A 26,943-nucleotide genomic window follows, 5' to 3' on the forward strand; every position below is an offset into this window, starting at 1 on the left:
GCCTAACAGGGAAGAGTATCGCAGCTACAAAGATTGCACCTCAGTCAACAATCTATCGCATCATCAAGAACTTCAAGGAGTTTCCATTGTTGCCAAAAAAGGCTCCAGGGCACCCAAGAAGGACCAGCAAACACGAACTGTTTCTTTCAGCTGCGGGATGGGACTACCAGCAGTGCCGAGCTAGCTCAGCAATGGCAGCAGGCTGGTGTGAGTGCTTCTGCACGCACTGTGAGGCGGAGACTGCTTGAGCAAGGCCTGGTTTCAAGGAGGGCAGCAAAGAAGCCACTTCTCTCCAGAAAAAACCATCAGGGACCGACTGATATTCTGCAAAAGGTACAGGGAGTGGACTGCTGAGGACTGGGGTAAAGTCATTTTCTCAGATGAATCCCCTTTTCGATTGTTTGGGACATCTGGAAAACAGTTTATTAGGAGAAGAAGAGGTGAGCGCTACCACCAGTCTTGTCTCATGCCAACTGTTAAGCATCCTGAAACGATTCATGTGTGGGGTTGCTTCTCAGCCAAGGGAATCGGCTCACTCACAGTCTTGCCTAAAAACACAGCCATGAATAAAGAATGGTACCAGAATGTCCTCCAAGAGCAACTTCTCCCAACTGTCCAAGAGCAGTTTGGCGCCCAACAATGCCTTTTCCAGCATGATGGAGCACCTTGCCATAAAGCAAAGGTGATCACTAAATGGCTCATGGAACAAAACATAGAGATTTTGGGTCCATGGCCTGGAAACTCCCCAGATCTTAATCCCATTGAGAACTTGTGGGCAATAATCAAGAGACGAGTGGACAAACAAAAACCAACAAATTCTGGCAAAATGCAAGCATTGCTTATGCAAGAATGGACAGCTATCAGTCAGGATTTGATCCAGACGTTGATTGAGAGCATGCCAGGGAGAATTGCAGAGGTCCTGAAGAAGAAGGGTCAACACTGCAAATATTGACTTGCTGCATTAACTCATTCTGTCAATATAACCTTTTGGTACTCATAATATGATTGCAATTATATTTCTGTATGTGATGTAAACATCAGACAAACACAATTAAAAACCAGAGGGCAACAGATCATGTGAAAATATCATTTTGGTGTCATTCTCAAAACTTTTGGCCATGACTGTACATCTAGCTTTGCACGACCGGGTGTGTGCTCACTGACCGATATAGCTGCATATGAAAAATATGGCTTGATTTAATTATTTTAATATTTATAAATAAAAATTGATTTTAGAGAAATTAGTCTTTCGGTCTATTAGCAGTATTTTTCTCTAATTATTCATAAAAATTGGTGTTCAGTAACCGTGACTCTGGCAGCAGAGTGAATCAGGGAGACAGCAGGACCAGGGTCAAGTAATGGACAGGATGGGCACAGGCAGGAGAAATTGGGCTGGCAGGACAAACAGGGCAGAACAGGAACACGATCTGTACAAGCAGGTACAGAACCGGCAAAGCACATCTGACACAGGACACAGGTGCAGCCGGGACAGGACAGCTGGAGGAACCTGGTCATCAGAGTCCAGGAGATCAGGTACTGATGACCAACACAGGACATCAGGCATAAATCACCAAGCACGGAACATCAGGAAAAGGACATCGGACACGGGTGCAACCAGGACAGCCAAGGCAGACAGGATGACAGGTGCAGGCGGGTACAGACACAGGTGCAGGATACAAGCTGGTACCAGGGAACAGACAGGACAAGTCCAAGGAAGCAGGCAGGACAGACACAGCAGAGCAGAACTGGTTGCATGCAGGACTGGTGCTGGACGGTGGGAGACCAGAAGATAGACCAACACACAGGCAAGGAGCAGAATCCTACTGCATTTCTCTGGCTCCTCACAACAGCAAGAGGGACCCTTAATTAGCAGATGCCTCCTAGCGATAGGCTGGGGACACCTTAGCAAGGTGACAGGAAGCAAGCACACGTGCTCCCTAGGCTAGAGACCAGGAAACCCCGTGCCGCATGCGCAGGATCTAGGACTTAGGCAGGAGCTGACGTCTGACACACATGTGGGCATCCACGGGAGGGACCAGCTAGGGACTGAACTACATCTGGATGGCAATGAAGGGACGCAGAGGACCACACTACACGTGGATGGCCATGCAGGTAAACAGAGGACTGTGCAGCACGGGGGTAGCCATTCAGGAAAGAGGAGGGAGCAGGGACATGGCGCTAGGATGCCGCGGCGCACTTGAGAAGCTTGGGTACGGCTACATGACTGAAAGTCGGTGGCTCTCGGGAGAAATTAAGAATATTTTCTCCCAGGTTTCACACTTAGTACTGCAGGCGGGTAAATTCATATTGGTATTAACCTGCAGATTAACCCTATATTTGCCGGTTAATAGTGTTATCAGACATAACAGGTTCCCTTTAAATGAAGGCATAGTTATACACATACAAACTTGTGCAAAACTTTTAATTGCCGTTATAATCAGAACTGTCACACTTTACATTAGCGCTGATTTTAATTATCACCTCAGAAGGATTTTGCACTTAGCCTTTCAGTGCCTAGAGCTCTACTTATTTCCTCTTTAGCAGAAACATGAGGAAGAGATCATTTCTGTAGCAAGAATTAACATTTAAAGGGAATCTCTCAGCAAAACTTTCACCCACCAGACTACACAGTACCTTGCAACAGTATTTAGAATTTGTGAATTTTTCTACATTGTTTTCACATTATACCCACAAACTTCATTGTACAGTGGAACCTTGGATTAAGAGTAACTTGGTTTGAGAGCGTTTGGCAAGACAAGCAAAGTTTTCTGAAAATTTGTAACTTGGTTTAAGAGCAATGCTTTGCAAGAAGAGCAAATCCTCGCTGCACACACTTCCGGTTCTGTCCTTTCACTGCGCACTGACCCGCTCTAGAGGTAACCTTCTGTACATATGTACTGTATTTTGTATACAGTATACCATTGTACAGTATATACTATATAGCATATCTATCAATTTGCATTTGTGGCTATAGTATTGTATTTTCTTATTGATAACCAGTACAGACAGCACATTGCTTATACTGTACCTCTCGCACACCAACAATTCTATTATAAGCTAATGTACAGTTTAAATTTGTTTTATGTTTTTCACTGTACAGTATTTTGTATTAGTGTACTGTAATAATTGTATATGAATACAGTACATTATATTGTATTAGGCCTAAGCCACACGGCGAGAAAATCGGTGCGAGTGGAGTGCGATAAAAAAATCGCATTCCACTCGGACCAATTCTAGCCTGTGTTCGCACACATAAGCGATCATTTTCTCAGCCCTAATTGGACCGAGAAAACAATCGCAGCATGCTGCGATTGTAAGGCAAAAAAAAAAAAAAAAAAAATCGCACTGCACTCGTGGTACACCGTTGTACTGCCAGTGCAGTGCAAGAATGGCAATAGTCGACTACGGAAGAGAGAGGGAGAGAAATCCCTCCCTCCCCTCCTCCGTGCCAGCCCGCTCCTCTGCAGGGCCGGCCCACCCCCCGCAGCTGAGGTCCGCTCGCACAGTCGGACCTCAGTCGCAAGGATACTAGCATGACACTCGGCTCCTGCTGTGCCGCCAGCGCGAGCCGAGTGTCATGCGAGCATCGCAGTAGTGCCCCGCGTGGCCCCGGCCTTACTGTAATAAGTTTGTATAAATACTGTAAATATTTTTGGGTTGTGGAACGAATTGTCTTTGTTTCAATTATTTCCTATGGGAAAATTTGCTTTGATATAAGAGTAACTTGGTGTAAGAGCAAACCCCCGGAACCAATTATGCTCGTAATCCAAGGTTCCACTGTATTTTATTGGAATGCAGGATCCTTTCTCAGTGCAAAAGTGACTGCACAAGACATCACCATGTAACCGTTGCCACTTGCTGCTGAGGACTGGGAATGGGATCCCTTTGTTCTTGGAATTGGTGAAAGTCAAAGCAGCCGAACCCCCATCGGTGCAATGTCATCAACCTGTATGACTGGACCCTCACATTACTCCAAAATGAAACAAACAAATTTCATTTTTTTATTTTTTATTTCTTAAACGTTCAATTTATGGAATTTTTCCCCAGGAGAATGAGTATTCACTAAAAAAAGAAGAAGAAATGAAATGTCAACATAGTTATTTACAACAAGCTGAACCACACAGGACAATCCTATGACCGGACAGGATCTAAATACATTATCAAGTGGAGATAGCAAATTAAATACAAAATACTTAAAAGGCAACTAGTCAGGAGGTTTAGTGACATAACCATTGTAACAGGGTAATAATAGACACATTGAACCATGTCATCCTGACCGCAAATGGACCATCAATGTCTGTGAAAATCATCAAGTGCACTGAGGGCGGAGCTATCAAAATTGTCCCTGCCTAGCTCCACCCCCATGATCTTGATTGATGTCTATTTAGCGCTGCAGATAACAGAGACATAGAAGCCATAAAGGCATGGCTGAGCTTGGTTGTTACCTCCCTATACAATGCCGTATTGTCTTTGTTAACCTAAAGGCACCCATACACAGACTAATTTTGGCCTCAAAAGGAATATGTTATCACAGCTCACCTAGACCTATATGTATCCCAAATGGTGGATGGTGCCAGGCACATCAGGCCGGACCCTGGTGTAATAGCGATGAACAAGAGAAGTGGAAAAAGCCAGCAACCATCTTGGAAAAACTCTGAAGCTTTATTGTGAAAAATTCATTAAAACCATACAGTGGATAAAAAGCTCAGCATGTAGACAAGGGTCTACGCGTTTCAGGCCTAACATAGAACTGGCCCTTAGTCATGAAAAGGGCCAGTTCTATGTTAGGCCTGAAATCCGTAGACCCTTGTCTACATGCTGAGCTTTTTATCCACTGTATGTTTTTTATGGATTTTTCACAATAAAGCTTCAGAGTTTTTCCAAGATGGTTGCTAGCTTTTTCCACTAATTTTGGCCTCACCCACTGATATCGATGGCTTCGGCCAACCCTTTGTTGGGGAAGATGGCTATCGGACATGTCCGGTTTCGCCTAGCTTTTCACTTTGTTTCTCTGGTGATAAGCCGCTAGCAGAGATGTCAGTCGGCGGCTTTCTCATAAAGAACACAGAAGTGAGTGAGCGATCCCGTGTATGGGGGAGATTGTCAGCCGCATGATAGGCCAAAGTTTCGTGCTAATGTGTAAGTGGGGACATAAGGCTCCTGACTGGTTCCCTTTTTAGCCTTAATCATATTATTGCACGCATTTCTTCCTATTACAATATGTAGCATGCTCCCTGGCCGTACATATATAGAATCAAATCGCCCTTTATAAATAGCGGAGGAAAGGAGCATGAGACACGTTATACAGCACAAACCATAGCACATGGGTTCCCAAACTCCAGTCCTCAGGGCCCCAATAGGTCAGGTTCTCAGGATTTCCTTACTATTGCTCGGGTGAGAGAAAATACGGCAATTTCTGTTGTCTCAATAATGATTCCACATGTGCAATGCTAAGGAAATCCTGAAATGTGATCTGTTGGGGTCTGAGGACTGGAGTTTGGGAAACAGCCATAGAACTACATGGAATTCTATCTGTATTTATAAAGGACAGAGAAGACCTTAAGACAGAGATCAATATAACAGTCCGTACAACAAAATATTCCAGTATAATATTTGCTCATCATTATGTATAAGGAGAAAGATATCTTCTCTCCCATATATTAATATGGACCTGTCCATTTCGGCAGCATCCCACAATCATCTGATGTGTATGGCAGTGACTTTCCATGTAGATGAACCATTGTCAGGATACTGTGATAGTGATTTAAAGGAGTTTTTTCATATCCATAAATTGGTAAATTTTCAACGCGCTTGTAAAATCAAGCAAATGTACAATATATTGCTTATAAAAATCCAAGAACAGATGGATTTTTGATTCTATAAGTGTATTGCTCGAAGTGCAGGTTACTGGCCTCCTCTGCAGGCTAACAGAGATGGCTTGTCTCCTACACAAGGGTAAGAATACTAACAGAGTACACTGTCTTGACGTGGGGGTGCTGGCGGGACTTCGGTATACAGCGCTGTAGACCAGGTCCCCACCATGAGCTATGACAGCAGCCACGACACATAATGCACTGTGCCAGGAGCGCGGTTACTGAGGCCATCCCGCAGCCCCGCTCCAACACACCCTGCATAATGTTCTCTGCCGGGAGCCGGGATATTTTAAATGTCACAACTCCCAGCAGAGAACATTATGCGGGGCATGATGGGGTGGCGAGCAGCATCCACCCCACAAAGTGTGCTCTCAGCTACCGCAGAGCACACTGTTAGTGTTTAGTGCTGGTCTGTGGCGGTGCCGCGGACTGGCAAAAGACCCCCCAATGGCTTGGTCTTGATCTGCGGACCGGTGGTTGGGGACCCCTATCATAGAGAACCCATGAGTCGACCTGAGCTTTCATATGTATGGTAGGGTCGAGAAGATAGCTGCTGCCTACATGTTTGGCAAGTATTCAGGCATCTTAAGTTCATCTTTTACAACTTGGAATATCAGACAGTTTTAGGCCTCCTTCACACGTCCGTGTGTCCGGTACGTGTTTGGTCCGTTTCCTCACGTGCCAGAGACACGAGCACAAGTAGACACATTAAAATCAATGGGTCTGTGCTCACGTGCGTGTTTTGCCATGGACCGTGTGTCCATGTGGAGTATACGTGTGCCGGTGTGCTCCACATGTAGACATGTCCGTTTTTCTCCGGCATCACGGGTGTCACACAGACCGCACGGATGTGATCCGTGTGACACGCACCGGAGAAAACACACATGCCTGTGAAATAAAAATAATTTCTGTACTCGCCTTCTCCAGCACTGTTGTCACTGTCACTGCTGTCACTTGCTTCCGACCCCCGCTCATTATGCTCATTGCATATTCACTCCACTGCGGGCCGGAAGCAGCAGCAGCGGAGGGGAGTCGGCAAGAATGGAGACCGAAGATCAGCGACGCCAGGGACAGGTGAGCAGAAAGTTCCCGTTCTTTGTGTGTCATCATGGATAACACACTTGTGCCATAAACACGGCAAACGGAGGGCAATACGCACCATTGACATGTCCGTGAAAAATGTGCGTGATTTTCACAGACGTGTGAAGGAGGCCTTATGTTGAAAACAAGAGCACTCAATGTGAAATTCATGGAATAGATACAATGCATGAAATAATAATAAAAAAAATCTACAGCTTCACAACCGAGGACTTCCCTCAATATGAGGGGAAATGGAAACGTTACATACACAAATACTTTACTTACATTAATTCATATTCATGAAAACCAAAATACCAACATTTAGGTGAACAGAATAAGGAACAGTAAATGCCACCAAAATAACAGGCAATATGACGACGTCACAATGTTATGACCCCGTTAGAGCTTCTTAAAGGGGCACGTATTTTTGAACTTGCTCAGCACCAAGTTCTGCAACATATATGGCACCGGTTTTGATGTTGACGTCTACAAGATGAGGCCGGACCCCATCAGCCATCTGGATGGTGTTGACGATTTTGCACTCTCCAATTGCCCCGATCGGAGGTGCAGCCAAGAGTAGCAGTCTGCTTATATTCAGCTGCACCACCACCACATATTTCTTGTCAGCTGTAAACCTAAAAGGAGGAAATACAAGAAAATCCTTTAATGCTTATTTCAGGTCCCAAATAGAGAGCTACAGAACATATCCCCAGACTATAAGCTGGGAAAGAGCTGACTTTTACCGTATTTTTAAAATTATAAGACACACTTTTCTTCCCAAGAATTTGGGAGGAAAATGAGGGGTGCGTCTTATAACCCGAATGTAGTTTACCGGGAGGTGGTTGAGAGAGGTAGGAGGGAATGGGGGCAATGCACTGTGATGCGGTGGCTGTGCTGGGGCTGCGAGTGCTATGGTGGCTGTGCTGGGATTGTGGGTGCTGTGGTGGCTGTGCTGAGGTTGCGGCGACTGGGTTGGGGCTATGGCGACTGTGCTAGGGCTGCTGTGCTGCAGATGGTGAGGGCTTCAAATAACGGTGCTCGGAGTTGGCGCGTTGGCAGATGGAGCTCTCGGCTCAAGATCTCATCTCCGCACGTGCTGCCTCCAGCCCACTGATCTCCCAGCAGCTGACTTAAGGAAAATGGCACCCAGAGGTGGCGCGCGTGCAGATGAGATCTTGGCCGTCATTGACCTGATAGCTCAATCTGCACACGCGCTGATTCCGGGTGCCGTTTATTTGAATCCTGCACTGCCGACAGCATCTGAGACACCCGCCGCACCGCCTTCAGTATCGCCCTGCTCTACCTCCACCCCGACCTCCTGTGACACTGCTCCACCACCATTGCCACCCACCCTGAAATGAGATACTACCGGGTTAGAAGACAGACCCCATTTTTTCGCCTTTTTTTCCTCTCTAAATTTGGGGTGCGCCTTATAATCTGGTGCGTCTTATAAACCGAAAAATACGGTATTTCGTTGACATCTCATTTAGCTTCTCATAACTTCTTTAATTTTTAATTCTATGAAAGGTTAAGAGCAGATAAAGCACAATGTATCCAGCACTTGTCTTGTATTTCTATGTACCTCTCTTAGTGTCTTGCAATTTGGAGCCCCACAAGGCGGGAATAATATGAGGATTTAGAATAAGATAATTTTGGTTTGCTGTTTTAATTCTTCAAAGCATTTTGGCGGCAGATTTGTGCTGTGTATTTTGCTCATTAACCTTGCAAACACTTGTCACAAACAGCACTCCGCTGACCCTAGTCGTCAGGATAATAAGCTATACTGTCAATTGATGCCACAGTGGGTTTCACTACTGGGTGAATTATTTGCTAACTAACAGTGTATAGTATCTACACAACTGATTCCAGCTCATGGAATACACACTGATAAGCAAAAGGGTAACAATGTTTTGACCTTTTTCAGTTTCACATGCCATATCTCACCATCCACAACAGGTTTGAATATGAAACTAGCTTCATTTTATAGACAATCATCTTGGCTATCTCATACTGAAATTTGACTTACAACTATTTAGCATATGATTAGTTATGCAGATTCGTGTAATGTCACTGCATTGTTACTGTTTTGCTTCTGTTTAGGGAAAAATCTTTTTCTTCCCGTATACTACAAATTACAACCTGTTCTCACATTCCCTAATAGTTTAATGTGTTATTAGGTTGACTCCCAAGCGAAAGGTCACTGGTTTGAATTGAAGAGCAGCTATGAAGAAGATTTCCCAAGAAAAGAGACACAGCATCATCCAGCTCATCAATAGCGGTCTCTCGGCCAAGAAAACTGCCGAAATGCATAATGGCAGAAGGCATGTCTTATATATCCAGAAGGCAAAGTTCAACAATTAGTTAACACCTGATATTTACGCTAGGTAGACCATGGAATTTGTACAATAATAATAAACACTAAAAAACAAAAAAATGATGACTCCTGGAATAACACTCTCAAAGAAGAAAGTGCATTAAAGGCACCATGCTTATATATAATGAATAGACAATACCTTACTGGTTTGACAATGACATGTCCAGGGTTCTGTATATATATTCCCTCATTCTATCCAGTGGCAGTCTCCTGATGAAGTGAGCCTGACTGGCGCAATGCGTCGGGATTTTTCAACGCGATCCTAACCCTCAGGCTACGGGCTTGATTTGACATACAGTTTTGTTTTATTTTTTGCCTGGACATAGCAGCACTGGAGCTATTGTGCTCAGTTCAAGTACCCCCAGGATAGATATGGAGGGTTGGGTATCTAAAGGCCCCGTCACCCACAACGAGATCGCTAACAAGATCGTTGCTGAGTCACCATTTCTGTGACGCAGCAACGATCTCGCCAGCGACCTCGTTATGTGTGACACCTACCAGCGATCAGGCCCCTGCTGTGAGATCGCTAGTCGTTGCCGAATGGTCTGGACCATTTTCTTCAAAGGTGATGTCTTGCTGGGCAGGACGCATCGCTGTGTTTGACGCCTACCAACGACCTCCTAACACGGTCTCAACGCCCGCCAAGATCGTTATACAGGTCGCTGATCGTTCCTGCATCGTTGGTAAGGACTGACTGTGTGACATCTCACCAGCGACCTCCCAGCGACTTACCAGCGATCCTTATCAGGTCGTATCGTTGTCGGGATCGCTGGTAAGTCGTGTGTGAATGGGCCTTAAGCTACATGTGTCAAGGTTGGGAATTTAGAGAAAATCCGCAAATTGGGTTTTTCAGGGTCACAGAGAGTCCAAATCAATCTGCGCAGATGTATGTATGAGGAACAATAACCACACTCTATTCGGGAGAAGCTCAATGGTCTTCTGATTCGTATATTGTAAGTCATTCACATTTATACAATTCAACATTTGACCTTGTGACGGGGACAAGGAGTAACGATAAAGCCCCAGCTTCACATCCCAGCTGGTCAGAACTAGTGTTATGAATACCTTTGTCCATTGTTCATTCTGGCTTCGTTATCTCCGTTAACACCTTAAGGCCACGTCTCACTAAGCGACACCGCCAGCGACATCGCTGCTGAGTCACAGTTTTTGTGATGCAACAGCGATCTTGCTAGCGATGTCGCTGTGTGTGACATCCAGCAACAACCTGGCCCCTGCTGTGAGGTCGCCGGTCGTTGCTGAATGTCCTGGACCATTTTTTGGTCGTTGGTCTCCCGCTGTGAAGCACACATCTCTGTGTTTGACAGCGAGAGAGCAACGATCTGAATGTGCAGGGAGCAGGGAGCCGGCTTCTGCAGATGATGGTAACCAAGGTACACATCGGGTAACCAAGCAAAGTGCTTTGCTTGGTTACCCGATATTTACCTTGGTTACCAGCGTCCGCAGCTTCTAGAAGCCGGCTCCCTGCTCCCTTCACACGTAGCCAAGGTACACATCGGGTAACTATAAGCAAAGCGCTTTGCTTAGTAACCCGATGTGTACTATGGTTACCAAGCACAGCGTCATTACACGGGTCGCTGGTGGCTGATCTCTGATCGCTGTGGAGATCAGCCTGATTGACAGCTCACCAGCGACCATGTAGCGACGCTCCAGCGATCCCTGCCAGGTCAGATCGCTGGTGGGATCCCTGGGGCGTCGCCAAGTGTGACAGTACCTTTACTGTAAATACATCTTAGAATCACATTATGGCGTCTATGCGATTGTCATATAGGCACACAGATAATTATGCAACGGCATCTATATTGTGATTATTTACATACACAGATAATCTTATTACATCTGATCCTGGGCCTATAGCCCAGCAGGCCTACCCTCACACATGGTGGTTTTGATATTTAAAGTGTGGCATGATTATTTGGGAACTAGTGCACTATATATAAGACACTGAAAGGTACTAACTTCTCTATAAGCCTATATATTATAATATGATGTAGGTAGCTGTAGTGTGTTGGCATTAAAGCTTCATTGGTATACACAGGGACCCTTAGTTCAGAACTTTATGTGATTATGAAGGGTTATTCAGGATGACAGCTGATTTGTATTTTTTAAATGATTTTAAAATGTCTGTTTGATTGCCACTTCTAATATGAATAAAATCTTTACATGTTTTTGTACAACATAGATCCATGTCAGGTATCGTCTATTCATTATATATAAGCATGGTGCCTTTAATGTACTTTTTTCTTGAGGGTGTTGGATAATTGTGGTACTTAGCACATAGCTTTTTCCAGGAATATAGGTGGTGCCCAGCCTTTTCAGGTGACTCCTGGAATAAGAGAAGGAAAAAACAAAAGTGCAAAAATGAAAAATTACCCAGTCCTTAATGGGTTAAGGAGGACGTCTGACTGTTTTTTTTTTATTTAAATTGATTGCTTCCTTCAATTGTTAAGGGGGCTTTACACGCTACGATATCGTTAATGTTATATCGTCGGGGTCACGTTGTTAGTGATGCACATCCGGCGTCATTAACGATATCGCAGCGTGTAACACTAACCAGCAACCTTAAACGTCCTCCAAAATGGTGAAAATCGTTCACCATGGAGAGGTCGTCCTAAAACCAAAAATTGTTAATGGTTGTTTATAGATGTTGTTCGTCGTTCCTGCGGCAGCACACATCGCTCTTGCGGTGTCACACACAGCGAGGAACCTCTCCTTACCTGCGTCCTGCCCGCAATGAGGAAGGAAGTAGGTGGGCGGGATGTTCGTCCCGCTCATCTCCGCCCCTCCCGCTTTGTTTGGCCAGCCGCTTAGTGATGTCGCGGTGACGCCGAACGCACCTCCCCCTTGAGGGAGGGATTGTTCGGCAGTCACAGCGACGCTGCTGACCAGGTAAGTGCGTGTGACGCTGCCGTAGCGATAATGTTCACTGCGGTAGCGATCACACGATATTGCATGCACGACGGGGGCGGGTGCTTTTGCGTACGATATTGCCAGCAATTGCTTGAAATATCGTAGCGTGTAAAGCCCGCTTAACAGTTCTACTGATTCTGGAACAATCTTTATTTCCAGTGCTCTTCCATTTCAAAGTTATGTCCCTTGGTAATAATGGCGCAAATGTTCCCTTTATTCAATTGGGCATGTACCAGAGAACCTCTCTGGGGGTGCGGATGTGATTTCACTGACAGCGTCAGAGGAGAAAAAGAAAATGCCCACCAAAAAGTTTAGTGGTCTACACCCAGTTGATTGAAGTGAAAATTTGCATCTTTATTTCCCACAGGCAAAATGTTGGATCAAAAGGGGCTCAGAAGACACACTGTACCAGAATCAGTGGAACAGCGGCAACCGGAGGAGGTACTCCACTTAAAAACAACAAATCTAGTGAAAGATCCTCCTTAATGGTAATCTGTCAGCATGTTTTTGCTATGTAAGCTGAAGCCAGCTGCAAGGGTTCACACAGAAAATTCAGGTATGATGGTTTTGTCACAGTCTGAACTTTTGTTTATTTGCTATGGTTATTTAGGCAACAGAATCCCTGTCATTACAGGACTAGAAACTCGTGGAGGGCAGTCAGACACACCCCCTGCTGTGATTGACACCTCACTGTCAATTTACAATCTATATAGAAAGTCTGGTTTGGGCAGGACAGCTCCTTGGGCTCAGCTACATGACTAAAGCTAAAAATTCAGCCAATAATCTAATTGATACATTGTTGGACTCAGAATCTTTGCCTACATTATGCTGCTCTCAGATGAGGTAGAAAAAAAATCTGTTGACATATTCCCTTTAAATAAAATGACTCCAACATTGGACTTTGTGTGTATACAATATCTCCAGATATACCTGACTGAGTATGGACCATCTTCCGAAAAACAGGAGTCCCAAGTTCCAATCCATTCTCCACCAACAGTATCAAATACCTGTATCCTTTTATTTCCACGATCTGCCACCCATATCTGCAAGGAAATAGGCAAAAGGAGGACAGCTAATTGTGCGAGAGCAGAAACAGCTGTTCAAGTAATATGGAGGAGGGTCATGGAGGACAGCTAAGGGTGCGAGAGCAGAAACCGCTGTACTACTAATATGGAGCGGGTCATGGAGGACAGCTAAGGGTGCGAGAGCAGAACCAGCTGTACAAGTAATATGGAGCGGGTCATAGAGGACAGCTAAGGGTGCGAGAGCAGAAACAGCTGTTCAAGTAATATGGAGAAGGGTCATGGAGGACAGCTAAGAATGCGAGAGCAGAAACCACTGTACTACTAATATGGAGTGGGTCATGGAGGACAGCTAAGGGTGCGAGAGCAGAACCAGCTGTACAAGTAATATGGAGAAGGGTCATGGAGGACAGCTAAGGGTGCGAGAGCAGAAACCGCTGTAATACTAATATGGAGAAGGGTCATGGAGGACAGCTAAGGGTGCGAGAGCAGAAACCGCTGTAATACTAATATGGAGAAGGGTCATGGAGGACAGCTAAGGGTGCGAGAGCAGAACCAGCTGTACAAGTAATATGGAGCGGGTCATAGAGGACAGCTAAGGGTGCGAGAGCAGAACCAGCTGTACAAGTAATATGGAGAAGGGTCATGGAGGACAGCTAAGGGTGCGAGAGTAGAAACCGCTGTACTACTAATATGGAGCGTGTCATAGAGGACAGCTAAGGGTGCGAGAGCAGAAACTGCTGTACAATATGGAGCGGGTGATAGAGGACAGCTAAGGGTGCGAGAGCAGAAACCGCTGTACTACTAATATGGAGCGTGTCATAGAGGACCGCTAAGGGTGCGAGAGCAGAAACTGCTGTACAAGTAATATGGAGCGTGTCATAGAGGACAGCTAAGGGTGCGAGAGCAGAAACTGCTGTACAAGTAATATGGAGTGGGTCATAGAGGACAGCTAAGGGTGCGAGAGCAGAAACTGCTGTACAAGTAATATGGAGCGGGTCATCTAACAGTACATAGTGTGGATTCCCTTCCTATGTGGCGTGACACAGGCACTTTTGTATCACCCTCCAGGCATTCTGTTTTTATCTATGTTTTTAACTATTTGCAGGTTTTCAATAAAGATTGTTGTTCTTGCACAATTTAACTCCGCTTTGTTCTCCTTTATTTTTTGCTGGTTATAGGTTTAGTCTTTTGAGTGTTTTTTTTTCTGCTCTAGGTTTTTTAAAACACCTGGAGGAAGAAAAGAAAATCAAGGTCATTTTTTTTTTGTAGATCGGCTCCTGAAGGAACTAGCTCCAAAATAGGCAGTTTCCAATTAGAAGACCGCAGAAAATGACATGAGAAAAGAAAAAAAAAACTGTCCAAAATACTTCAAAAAGTCTTTCAAACTGATCAGGGAGAAGAATGCTTAAAAAAAAAAAAAAAAAAAAAAAATCAATGTTTTTGTCTGCCTGAAAAAAAACCAAAACATTGTGTGAATATACTAGGCTATGTGCCCATGGGAGAAAATACCTGCGGAATTTTGGGAGTTTACGCATCTACAGAAACTCCCCATGGTATCCCCTATGGGATTTGGGGAGTGCTGTATCAATGCTGCAGTATTTGCAGCTGTGGAAAATGTCAATTATTCCTGCGGATTTTTCCACGCAGATCTCTATACTTACCTGCCTTGATTGAAGACTCCGGAGACTCTTCCTTCGGTGTAGAAGAGCGGGACGGAGCCACAAACGGGCTGCAAGAGGTGGGCGGGGCCTGCATGAGCTGTGGTCATCTGACAGCTGGAGCTTGTCCAGGACCCGGCTGTGCAATATAGGTAAGTATGAACTCAGCGATCACTCCAGCACTTGTTCTGTATTGAGGATGCAGTGCTCAAGCCATGGTACTGTATCCTCAGTGCAGAATGCCCGCAGCATATCCGCAGGACCTCCGCACCAAAAACGAGGCACAACTCAGACAAAAGTTGTGCTGTAGATTTCTAGGAGCTCCTGCGGAAGCACTGCCCTGCAGAGTCAGCCAGAATACAAAGGCCACGGGGCGTGCGGGGGATAGTCAGGCAGGCCAGGTCATACACAGTACGGTGAGAAAGAAGACTGGAGGAACGAGCAAACGCAGGGTCTAGGTGAGGCCGAGGTCAGTACCAGAGGAAGCAACCATGTGGGGAGGTAGGAGAAGGGGGAACGACTAGGGCTATTGTGGGAAGGAAGGAGGTGGGACAGAACACAGACAGAGCACAGGGGAAGGACGGATCAGGAAACACTTACAGGGACCAGCAATCACAGGCAAAGCAGTGCTAAGCTTATAGCCGGCGCTGGTTCACCAGAGATGACAGAATTTAAAGCATCCAAGCTTTGGAAGTGAGGCCCGGGAGAAGGCTCCACCCCCTAGCCCTGTGGACAGGGAGGTAGAACCATGACAAGTCTATTGCGCCACTCCATAAGTACATTTAGTGAATAGGAGTACAGTCAGGGCCAGAAATATTTGGACAGTGACACAAGTTTTGTTATTTTAGCTGTTTACAAAAACATGTTCAGAAATACAATTATATATATATAATATGGGCTGAAAGTGCACACTCCCAGCTGCAATATGAGAGTTTTCACATCCAAATCGGAGAAAGGGTTTAGGAATCAAAGCTCTGTAATGCATAGCCTCCTCTTTTTCAAGGGACCAAAAGTAATTGGACAAGGGACTCTAAGGGCTGCAATTAACTCTGAAGGTGTCTCCCTCGTTAACCTGTAATCACTGAAGTAGTTAAAAGGTCTGGGGTTGATTACAGGTGTGTGGTTTTGCATTTGGAAGTTGTTGCTGTGACCAGACAACATGCGGTCTAAGGAACTCTCAATTGAGGTGAAGCAGAACATCCTGAGGCTGAAAAAAAAAGAAAAAATCCATCAGAGAGATAGCAGACATGCTTGGAGTAGCAAAATCAACAGTCGGGTACATTCTGAGAAAAAAGGAATTGACTGGTGAGCTTGGGAACTCAAAAAGGCCTGGGCGTCCACGGATGACAACAGTGGTGGATGATCGCCGCATACTTTCTTTGGTGAAGAACCCGTTCACAACATCAACTGAAGTCCAGAACACTCTCAGTGAAGTAGGTGTATCTGTCTCTAAGTCAACAGTAAAGAGAAGACTCCATGAAAGTAAATACAAAGGGTTCACATCTAGATGCAAACCATTCATCAATTCCAAAAATAGACAGGCCAGAGTTAAATTTGCTGAAAAACACCTCATGAAGCCAGCTCAGTTCTGGAAAAGTATTCTATGGACAGATGAGACAAAGATCAACCTGTACCAGAATGATGGGAAGAAAAAAGTTTGGAGAAGAAAGGGAACGGCACATGATCCAAGGCACACCACATCCTCTGTAAAACATGGTGGAGGCAACGTGATGGCATGGGCATGCATGGCTTTCAATGGCACTGGGTCACTTGTGTTTATTGATGACATAACAGCAGACAAGAGTAGCCGGATGAATTCTGAAGTGTACCGGGATATACTTTCATCCCAGATTCAGCCAAATGCCGCAAAGTTGATCGGATGGCGCTTCATAGTACAGATGGACAATGACCCCAAGCATACAGCCAAAGCTACCCAGGAGTTCATGAGTGCAAAAAAGTGGAACATTCTGCAATGGCCAAGTCAATCACCAGATCTTAACCCAATTGAGCATGCATTTCACTTGATCAAATCCAGACTTAAGACGGAAAGACCCACAAACAAGCAAGACCTGAAGGCTGCGGCTGTAAAGGCCTGGCAAAGCATTATGAAGGAGGAAACCCAGCGTTTAATGATGTCCATGGGTTCCAGACTTAAGGCAGTGATTGCCTCCAAAGGATTCGCAACAAAATATTGAAAATAAAAATATTTTGTTTGGGTTTGGTTTATTTGTCCAATTACTTTTGACCTCCTAAAATGTGGAGTGTTTGTAAAGAAATGTGTACAATTCCTACAATTTCTATCAGATATTTTTGTTCAAACCTTCAAATTAAACGTTACAATCTGCACTTGAATTCTGTTGTAGAGATTTCATTTCAAATCCAATGTGGTGGCATGCAGAGCCCAACTCGCGAAAATTGTGTCACTGTCCAAATATTTCTGGACCTAACTGTATATGGGCATCATTAGGGTTGGGCTGTGAGCCTCTGCACTGCATATGGTGAACATTCCCTGCGGACGTAATGGAAAGTCGACTAACTTATACTGCTAGAGGTAATGAAATATAAACCACTACATACGAATAAATCACACAGCAGCTACAGTGCACTGTATACTATATGGATACTATCCTATTTGTATGGGAATCAGAACACATAAACGAGATACATTTTGCTGAATATTATAGGATAAATACGCTTACCCGGCCCACGTCATCCACCGTCACACTGTGAGGTATGTAAAACTGACCAGGCTTGGTTCCGTTTTCCCCCAGGGTCCATTGCAAGCTGAAATCTAAATTAAAATGAAAGTATCAAAAGACATGAACAAGTTTTTGTAACCATCATCTGCTCCCACTGAGAAGATCGGAGGAGGCTAGAAATGTGGAACAGATCTTATCAGCAGAAGTTGTGTGGGGATCTTTGATTACTGGACAGCAGTGTTCTGGCACCTCAAAATCAGGACTTTGGGGCAGATCATATATGTTGCACAAACTAAATAAATAGTCAGAAAAATCTTAAAAATGATAATAAATGATCACAGACGCAAGAGCGCAGGCACAGCCTAAAGGGCTTGTCTCAATTTTGTAAAATTACGTAAAAGCGAGCAACTGTCATGACTATTACTTGTGGCTCGGCTCCTTGCAGAGCCGATGTGTTTTTTTTCCTCCCGGCCTGGGGAGGGTTTTATTCGTTGGTGCCTCGTTCTGGGTGATATTTGACCTTATGTTTGAGCCCTTGAACCGAGAACGTCACCAGTCATATGAGTACTGCCTAGCAGGAAGTACTCATTTTTGGTTCCCATGAGTGTCCTACCCAATCTTGTCCCGCTACCTTGCTTCCCCATTCCCCTCCTGACTTCTTCCTTCCAACTTGAATCCCTCAGTGTACCGACCTCGGATAGCTCTCTGACTCCATCTCTGTCAGCCCCTGTGTACAGACGTGACTGCTACGTATACTGACTCCGGATAGCCCTCTGACTCGGTCTCTGCCCGTCCCTGTGTATTGACCTGACCTCTCTGTGTATCGACCCCGGCTTGTTTACTGCTTCCGCCTCTGCTTGCCCCTTGTACTGACGTGACCTCTCTGTGTAGAGACTCCGGTTTCTTCACTGACTATTCGGCACTTGGTTCCTGTTTCACTTAGGCTACATTCACATGACCGTTCAGTTTTTTCCGGGCCGCAAAAAGCAGTACGTTTTTTTCACGGATGCATCCGTGTGACATCCATTCAGTTCCGTATACGGTCCGTGTGTCATCCGTGTGCCTTCCTTTTTTTTTGCGGACCGCAAAAAACGGAAGCAGCAAGAAAGATAAATAGATGAGTAGATATAGAGATGGATAGATAGATATAGAGACAAGAGAGATAGAGGGATGAATGAATGAATGGAGAGATAGAGAGATAGATAAATGAGAAAGACATATATAATGTCCAGCCCCCCTGCATATTCTAAGCTGGCACCCTTTTGTGACTTTCATGTGGCACTAAAGGGTGCTTAGCCTTGTATTTAGCCAAAAAATAAATAATAAAAACAAAAATGACATGCGGTCCCATCTATCTTTTGTAGCCAGCTAATGTAAAGCAAACGGCTGCAGCCTGCAAACCACAGGTGGCAGCTTCACCTTGGCTGGTAATCCAAAACAGAGGACACCCCACGCTGTTATTTTAAATTAAATAAATAATTTAAAACAAAAAACACGGGGTCCCCCCAAATTGGATCACCAGCTAAGGTAAAGCGGACAGCCGTGGTCTGGTATTCTCAGACTAGGGAGGTCCACTGTTATTGGACACTCCCCAGTTTAAAAATAGCAGGCTACAGCCGCCCCAGAAGTGGCGCATCCATAAGATGCGCCAATCCTGGTGCTTCGCCCCAACTCATCCCGTTGCCCTGGTGCAGTGGCAAACGGGGTAATATATGGGGTTAATACCAGATGTGTAATGTCACCTGGCATCAAGCTCTTGGGTTAGTGATGTCAGGCGTCTATCAGATACCTAGTCAGTAATAAATAAAAAAAATAGAGGACAAAAAAAAACACTCCCCAACACATTCCCTCTTTTACCAATTTATTAGAAAGAAAAACAAATCCAGGTCTGGTGTAATCCAAGGGGGTCCCATGACGATCCATACCATAGTCACTGTCCCAGTCTGAGCCGTGCAATGACCTGAGCTAATATCAATAGGTCAGCCCAGGTTACTGCAGGGGATGACGAGTGCTGCTGTCAGGAGATTAGATGAGATCATTACCTGCATTACCTGCTGTGACGATCTCATGCTCTCCTGACGTCAGCGCTGTCACTGACTTCTATGCCCGCAGCGTTCACAGCGAAGAATCGCGGGAGTCTGACGTCACTGCTAGTCACAGTCTCGGGTCGACAGCGAGAGGTGATGTGACAAGCGGCGGGCATAGAAGGCAGTGACGAGCACTGACGTCAGGAGAACAGGACTTCATCACCGCAGGTAATGAACTTTACTGACCTCCTGACGGCAGCAGTTGTCATCCCCGTGGCTGCTGACACTGCTGTGCGGGCAGCTGCGGACACAGTACAGTGCGGGCAGCTGCTGACACTACAGTGCGGGCAGCTGCGGGGCTGGGGCTGGAGCGGGACACAGACTGCACGGGCACCCGACGGAAGTCACACTGAAGTGCTTCCGTGCGGCTTCCGGGGATTTTGCGGACCCATTGACTTGTATTTAGTCATGGTCCGTTATTATGGAACAGAATAGGACACGTTCCATAATAACGGAACGGACATACGGCATCCGATGTGTTTTTTTGTAGGTTCGGATGCATACGGAAGTGCTTCCGTGTGCCATCTGATCCTACACAAAAGACATTGAAAAGATGGTCCTGTCCGTGGGTCTGCAAAAAACAGGAACTGACCAGGACAAACGGAACGGTCATGTGAATGAGCCCTTAGTGTATTAAGGTGACAGCTCCTGTCGATTAGTGTTCTGGCGACATCTAGTGGTTTGGTCGCTAAGTGCACCCAGGTTGATATCGTCACAGCAAATTTACAGTTTACCAGATTTGGAAATCCCCTGTTTTCAAGAATCAAGAGCTTTGTAGTTCTGTAGTTTACCGACCACAATTTTGGTTTATCAGTCGTGGATGGACCCTAGACAAGAGACGCAGCGCTCCGGGTAATCTAGGTGCGCTCCTGAAGAAAACATGTACCATAAGGCTTGATATGTATCTGAATATTCTACAATTGTAACGTCCTCTGTCTAACTTTACTAAGTGATTGTGTAGTTACTATACTCTCCCATCACACGGCTGTACTGCTCAGTTTTTGCTTTCTTTATGGGAGGCAGAGGGACTTTTGGTGGACTTGTGTCATTGCCAATTCATCTTTTCATCACTTTTTCTAAACTACAATTCGCGCTAACAGCTCTTAGCAGGAGGCTGATGATCAGCTGATATCTCATCTACTATAGAGGTATTATGTCGGTGTTAAAACCTTGAAGACGTACCATCGGTCAGCTTGAGAAGTCTGTTGTTCATCCCTCCATCTCCATCCACGATATACACTTCATCTTCCCCCTTAATGAATATGTCTGCGGGCTGATCAAACTGGAGGGGACTCAGACGAGAGCCGGCTATACCTGGTGTCCCGAGAGTTTTGAGTAACGCCCCAGAAGGAGAGTACTGTTTTACTGTGTGTCCATAAGGTCCTGGAGAAGGGAATGACAGGAGAGAGATGATATTATAGAGTTACTAGGATGTAATGTAAAGTCCGTCCAGCCTACTGTCATCAGTAACTGGAAGAAAGAAGGAAAAATGAAGATCTACTGGTTCTATTTGTGCTGTCGGCTGTTTTTGCTGGTGGACAGCAGCATCAGATGGGTCTGGTAGCCGCTTATCTACACCACCATTGTACGGAAGTAGCAACATCAACCTGAATACTTGTCAGGCCGGTGGGTGAATTGCTTTGGTCAGGTTAATGCTGGATGACTACTTTTGGGTAAATAATTATGTTTCAGGATCCTCACTGTTGTGCCAATCAATGCTCTCCATTTCTAGCAGAATTTTCATGGAGTTATAGCAAAAGATCCTGGTGTTTCATAGGCCATAGACCCACTTGAACTAGTAGAAAGTTAAAGGGGTTGTCCACTACTAGGGCAACCCCTTCTGAGGTGGGACCTGGAGCTGCAGCCAACCCCACACCATAGCGCAGTAGCAGCCGGGAGGTGGGATTCAAGAGGCAACATTGGGAGGTGGGATTCGGGAGCGGCAACCAAGCAAACATCACAGCCCAGTAGAGGCCAGGAAGCGGGAACCAGGAGACAACACTCAGGAGGCAGGACTCGGGAGCGGGTGAGCAGATATTAACCTAGCGCTGGAGGCGTTGTTAACTAGGGCTTATTTTTGGAGTAGGGCTTATACTTAACCCCTTTACAACGGGCCGTTTTTGCGCTTTCCATTTTTTTTTCTGCCTTCCTTCTTCCGAGAGCCGTAACTTTTTTATTTTTCAGTCAATCTGGTCATGTGAGGGCTCGTTCTTTTGCAGAACCAGCTGTACTTTTAAATGAAACCATGAGATTGCTATATGGTGTACTGGAAAATGATAAAAAAAAAAAAAATCCAAATGCGGAAAAATTGCAAAAAAAAAAAAGTGCCATTGCACTATGGTTTTTGAGATATTTTATCATTTATTTTATTTTATATTGTTCACTATATGGTAAAACTGGTGTGTCCATGTGATGCCTGAGGACGGAGCGAGTTCATAGACACCAAAAAGGAATTTATTTTTTTATCTAAAGGGGTAAAAAAAAAAATAAAAAAAAATCAGATGTTTGTCCAAAAAAAGTGGAGCACGTTTTGCGCCATTTTCCGTGACCCGTAGCGTTTTAATTTTTCATGATATGGGGCTCATTGACGGCTTATTGTTTGTGTCTCGGGCTGAAATTTTTAATGGCACAATTTTTGCGCCGATGCTATGTTTCGATGACCTGTTATTGTATTTTGCGCAAACTCTGCGGCGACCAAAAAACGTAATTTTAGTGTTTGAAATTTTTTTTTGCCGCTACGCCGTTTACCAATCAGACTGATTTTATATTTTGATAGCTCGGGCGTTTCTGAACACGGCGATACCAAATGTGTGTATAATTTTTATTTTTTTAACCCTTTAATGTTTAATGGAGCGAATCTAAGGTGATTTGAACTTTTAGGTTTTTATTTTTTTTTAAATTTTCAAAAAAAATTTTTTAAACTTTTTTTTATTTTACCAGGTCCCCTAGGGGACTATAAGAATCAGCTGTCTGATCGCTCATACATTTCTCCCAATCAGAGCAGCACCACTCAGACAGGGAGAAATTATAATCTCTTGTAACCTGCAGCACTCGGCTGCTGGTTAAAAGACCTGAGTTATGTGAGCTACAGGAGTCATCACTTGACCCTGTGCTACCATGACAACCAATGGATCCACGTGATCATGTCATGTGACTTCCGATGGCAGCCTGTGAGTATGCGATTACCACAATCGCCCTTAAACTGGTGCGGTCACATCTTGACAGCGCCATTTAAGGGGGTAACAGGTACGAGTGGATCGCGATTCCACTTGTACCTGCGAGGCACACATATCAGCTGTACTAATCAGCTGACATGTGCGCGGATCCCTGTCTGCAGCCTGCGACAGCCGGTGGGGATTAACACTATGACCGCAGGGACGTAATATTATTGCCGTGGTCATTAAGGGTTAAAGCCTACTGCAACAATCCCTAAAAATCAAGCTAGAACTTATTTTTGAGGGATGGCTTATTTTTGGAAAAAGACAGTATATATCCTTCTTTCCCAAATCAGCACTCTTATGACACATTTGCAAAGGACTTTCCCACCCACTTAGCATCTAAAAATGTTCACCTCCACCACTTTTCCCATGCAATTTATAAGATACAGCCGAGCGGCATTGGCAACAAAAAGTGCTAGCACAGGGCAAACGTTTGTGACTGGCGCTTGCTCAACCAGTGCAATGAGACAGGCACCGCAGATCATGGACCATCACATTGTAGGTGCTCATTCTGGTGTGTGTGACCCGAACTAACAAGGTAAAAACATTCATATTCAATTTTACCATATAGCATCATTTCTAACGATTCATGAATGGTAATATCTAGTTTGTCAGGGCATAAGTGTGACATTAGAAAGATCCCTCCAAGGGTGTAAGGAAATGTGTTTTTTTTAGTTATAATTCAATTCAAAATATTCATTTTCCCAAATATGCACTGAATGAACTGTGCCGTTACCTTGCCCCACGTCTGTTATCCAGAGGGATTTCAACTGTTCCTCCTCAATCAGTGCGAATATACCATGTGGCATGTCAAGAGTGTTTGTCTTCCAGGCAGTTTGGAAGTATCCATCCTCTGTAAACACCAGCACCCTGGACACGTTATCTCCTCTCTAGAATGATACAGGTACAAAGTGACAATAGGGACATAATGTGTCCTTTTTTGATTACTTATAATTAGAGATGAGCGGACCCGAACCTGGATTTTACAAAAAAATCAGTGTTCGGGGGCTTTAAATTTGCTAACCACTCTAATGAGCATTGCTGTGCTTGGGTGCAATCGGTGCTCGGCCCAGTGCGAGACACTTGCAGTGTTTGAATGGCTCTCACTGGGGCAAAAACAGTGTTATGGGATGTAATGTGTAAAAAAAAAAAAAAGTAAATAAAAACAAAACACTGTCCCTCCCTTGGAAATGGTCCGCTTATGGCTGGCTGTATGTGGGCGAAGAGCCGAACTGCCCAATCAGTGGCTTCAAATGAGGCTCGGGTCAAGTCTGGCTGCACCCGCAGAACCCAAACGCCCTCGGGTCCGCTCACCTTACAGGATCCAAGGTGGACATGATTCTGTCAGGTCTCTTCCTTTTTCTGTGATTCCTTTTTAAGAGGTATGACGGGTGCAGGATTACAAAAAACACGGCTGCTTTCCTTAATAAACAGCATCACACGTCTGCGGTTTCACTCACCTTCTTCCGTGTCATGCACCCCATGGCTCTGCCACGTTTGCAAAGGAATGATAGCAGATAGGCAGTTTTGGACCAGCCAATGTCTACTTCGAAAACTACATTTCCCAGGTGCCTCCGCTGTGCTCCTCTGTGCAGTGACAGCTGAGCAGCGTAACGGCAAGAATAAGAGCTGCAGGGAACAGGCACATGCTCACCCTATGTAAGAAGAAAGGCAAAACGGCGCTGGTGCCCCACTGTACTTTTCTGTACCAGCTGTACAGTGCACTATTCTGGATTATGCTGCAAACTTTTCCAATTTTATCTACATGGACCATCAGTCAGTGTAGAAAATCGATTGTGTGCACATGGATACCATGATGACTAAAAATACGATTATGGGGCTGAGCCCTAAGGCTTTTTCCTTTATCTACACTCCCTGACAGAAGTTCTGTCGCTTATCCATGTTATGTAAATAAAAGCTTATAACCCGACTTTAAAGGGGTGGTTCACCCATATTTTTTATTGTCCAGATCGATAATATATTGAGAAACAATGTTTCTCTCAAATACCTTGTGTTGGTAATAGTGCCTGTAAGAGGCGCTATTGCAGACCGCTGTTCCCCGTCCAGTGACGTACCCGTCAAGTGCTGCACACGTCACATCCGTGCAGCCGGCTAAATTCTTCCAGACTCTGAGCTGTGAGCGGTGTTTCACCGCTATCACAGCCCACCTGCTCCCTGCTGCCCCCTCCCTCCTCCCTCCTAGCACGGCGCATCTCCTGCTCCCCCTTGCTCCTCGCAGAACGCTGCAAGCAAGAGACACGCTGTGTGTGAGGGAGGAGGAGGGAGGAGCAGATGGGCTGTGACAGCAGTGAAGCACCGCTCACAGCTCAGAGTCTGGAAGAATTTAGCCGGCTGCACGGATGCGACGTGGCAGCATTTGACGGGTACGTCACTGGACGGGGAACAGCGGTCTGCAATAGCGCCTCTTACAGGCACTATTGCCAACACAAGGTATTTGAGAGAAACATTGTTTCTCAATATATTATCGATCTGGACAATAAAAAATATGGGTGAACCACCCCTTTAAATTCATCCATTGGTTTTTATAAATTACTCTTTTGAAAGCTGAGACCCTCCCAAATTTGGTTTAGGTTATGAAAATAAAGTTGCTGCAAAGCTGAAATATTGATCATTTAATGAACACAGAAAGGTCAGATTTTGGGAAGACAAAAGTTTTGTCGCCCACAGAAAGTAATGTGAAATTCAAACAAATGATTAACTTCTAATACAAAGATATGTTGCATAACATTGGTGAATGAAGTTGTGGTGCTATTAGAGCCATGTTTAACATTTTGTGTGACTTCCATGAGCTTGAAGGACTGCATCCGTGCGGTTCAACAATGATTCATACAATTTATTGATGAAGTCATCAGGAATAGCAAAGAATGCAGTCTTACATGCCTCCCAGAGATCATCAAGATTCTTTGGTTTTGTCTTCCAAGCTTCCTCTTTCATCCTCCCCAAACATGCTCAATGATGTTCATGTCTGGTGACTGGGCTGGCCAGTCCTTGAGCACCTTGATCTTCTTTGCCAGGAGGAACTTTGTTGTAGAGGTGGATGTATGAGATGGAAGCACCATCCTGCTGCAGAAATTGACCCCTTTTATGATTGGATAATGTAAGCGGTAGCTAATACGTCTTGATAATTTAGGCTATTGATATTGCCTTCCACTTTGCAAATGTTTCGCACATCCCCATACTGAATGTAACCCCAGACCATGATCTTTCCACCACCAAACTTAACTGTTTTCTGGATCCGTACGAGCTCCAGTAGGTCTCCTGCAGTATTTGTGGCGGCTGTGGTGTAATTCAACTGAAGATTCATCTGAGAAATCCACTTTCTGCCACTTTTCCAGCGTCCATCTGTTTAGCAGGGTGTGGGACTTGGCAAATGCCACATGTTTTTTTTAATTGCCTTTTGTTTAGTGCTGGCTTCTGGGCACTGATTCGACCATGGAGGCCATTTGGAGACAGAATCCTACAAACTGTTCTAGTTGACACAGGGACTTGAGGTGACCAGGCCTTTTGGAGCTCTGCTGCAGTGGAAGAGGGGCTGGCTTTACATTTTCTAACCAAAAAACGTTCCTCCTGAGCAGTTGTCTTGCAGGGTCTGTCGAACCTGGGCTTGTCAAAAACTTCTCCAGTCTCTTCAAATCTTTTTTTAATTCTTTGTACTTGACGCTGAGACACATTGAAAGGTGCCAGCCACCTCTGCAGTGGATCTGGTCTTCAGCCTCTTGATAATCAAGGCTTTGGTTGCAGGGTGGATTTTTGGCATGTTGTCAGAGGTCAAGTTGCAGTTCAACTGAAGGTCTGGGGTGCTGGGTTTCTTTTTTTTTTTACACACCCACTAATTAACTGATCATTTAGTGAGCACAGGTGAGGATGTAAACTAGGATTAGGTGCGTTATATGACAAGGCGACAAAACTTTTGTCTTGCCAAAATCTGACCTTTCTGTGTTTATTAAATGATCAATATTTCAGCTTTGCAGCAACTTTAT

General features: G+C 44.9%; 1 protein-coding gene across 1 annotated transcript in view; it reads right to left on the reverse strand.

Annotated features, from left to right (window-relative positions):
* Nucleotides 1–4,873: 4,873 nt before the first annotated feature.
* Nucleotides 4,874–26,943, reverse strand: part of NHLRC3 (NHL repeat containing 3) — a 42,342-nt gene continuing 20,272 nt past the window's right edge. The window contains exons 4-8 of the mRNA XM_075337308.1: nucleotides 23,679–23,832; nucleotides 20,907–21,107; nucleotides 17,638–17,729; nucleotides 13,186–13,298; nucleotides 4,874–7,588 (exon numbers count right to left, since the gene is read on the reverse strand). Of these exons, the coding sequence (XP_075193423.1) occupies nucleotides 7,363–7,588; nucleotides 13,186–13,298; nucleotides 17,638–17,729; nucleotides 20,907–21,107; nucleotides 23,679–23,832 (786 nt within the window). The 3' untranslated portion in view covers nucleotides 4,874–7,362. The remainder of the gene's footprint in view (nucleotides 7,589–13,185; nucleotides 13,299–17,637; nucleotides 17,730–20,906; nucleotides 21,108–23,678; nucleotides 23,833–26,943) is intronic.

Source organism: Anomaloglossus baeobatrachus, chromosome 2 (assembly GCF_048569485.1).
Source record: "Anomaloglossus baeobatrachus isolate aAnoBae1 chromosome 2, aAnoBae1.hap1, whole genome shotgun sequence".
NCBI lineage: Eukaryota > Metazoa > Chordata > Amphibia > Anura > Aromobatidae > Anomaloglossus > Anomaloglossus baeobatrachus.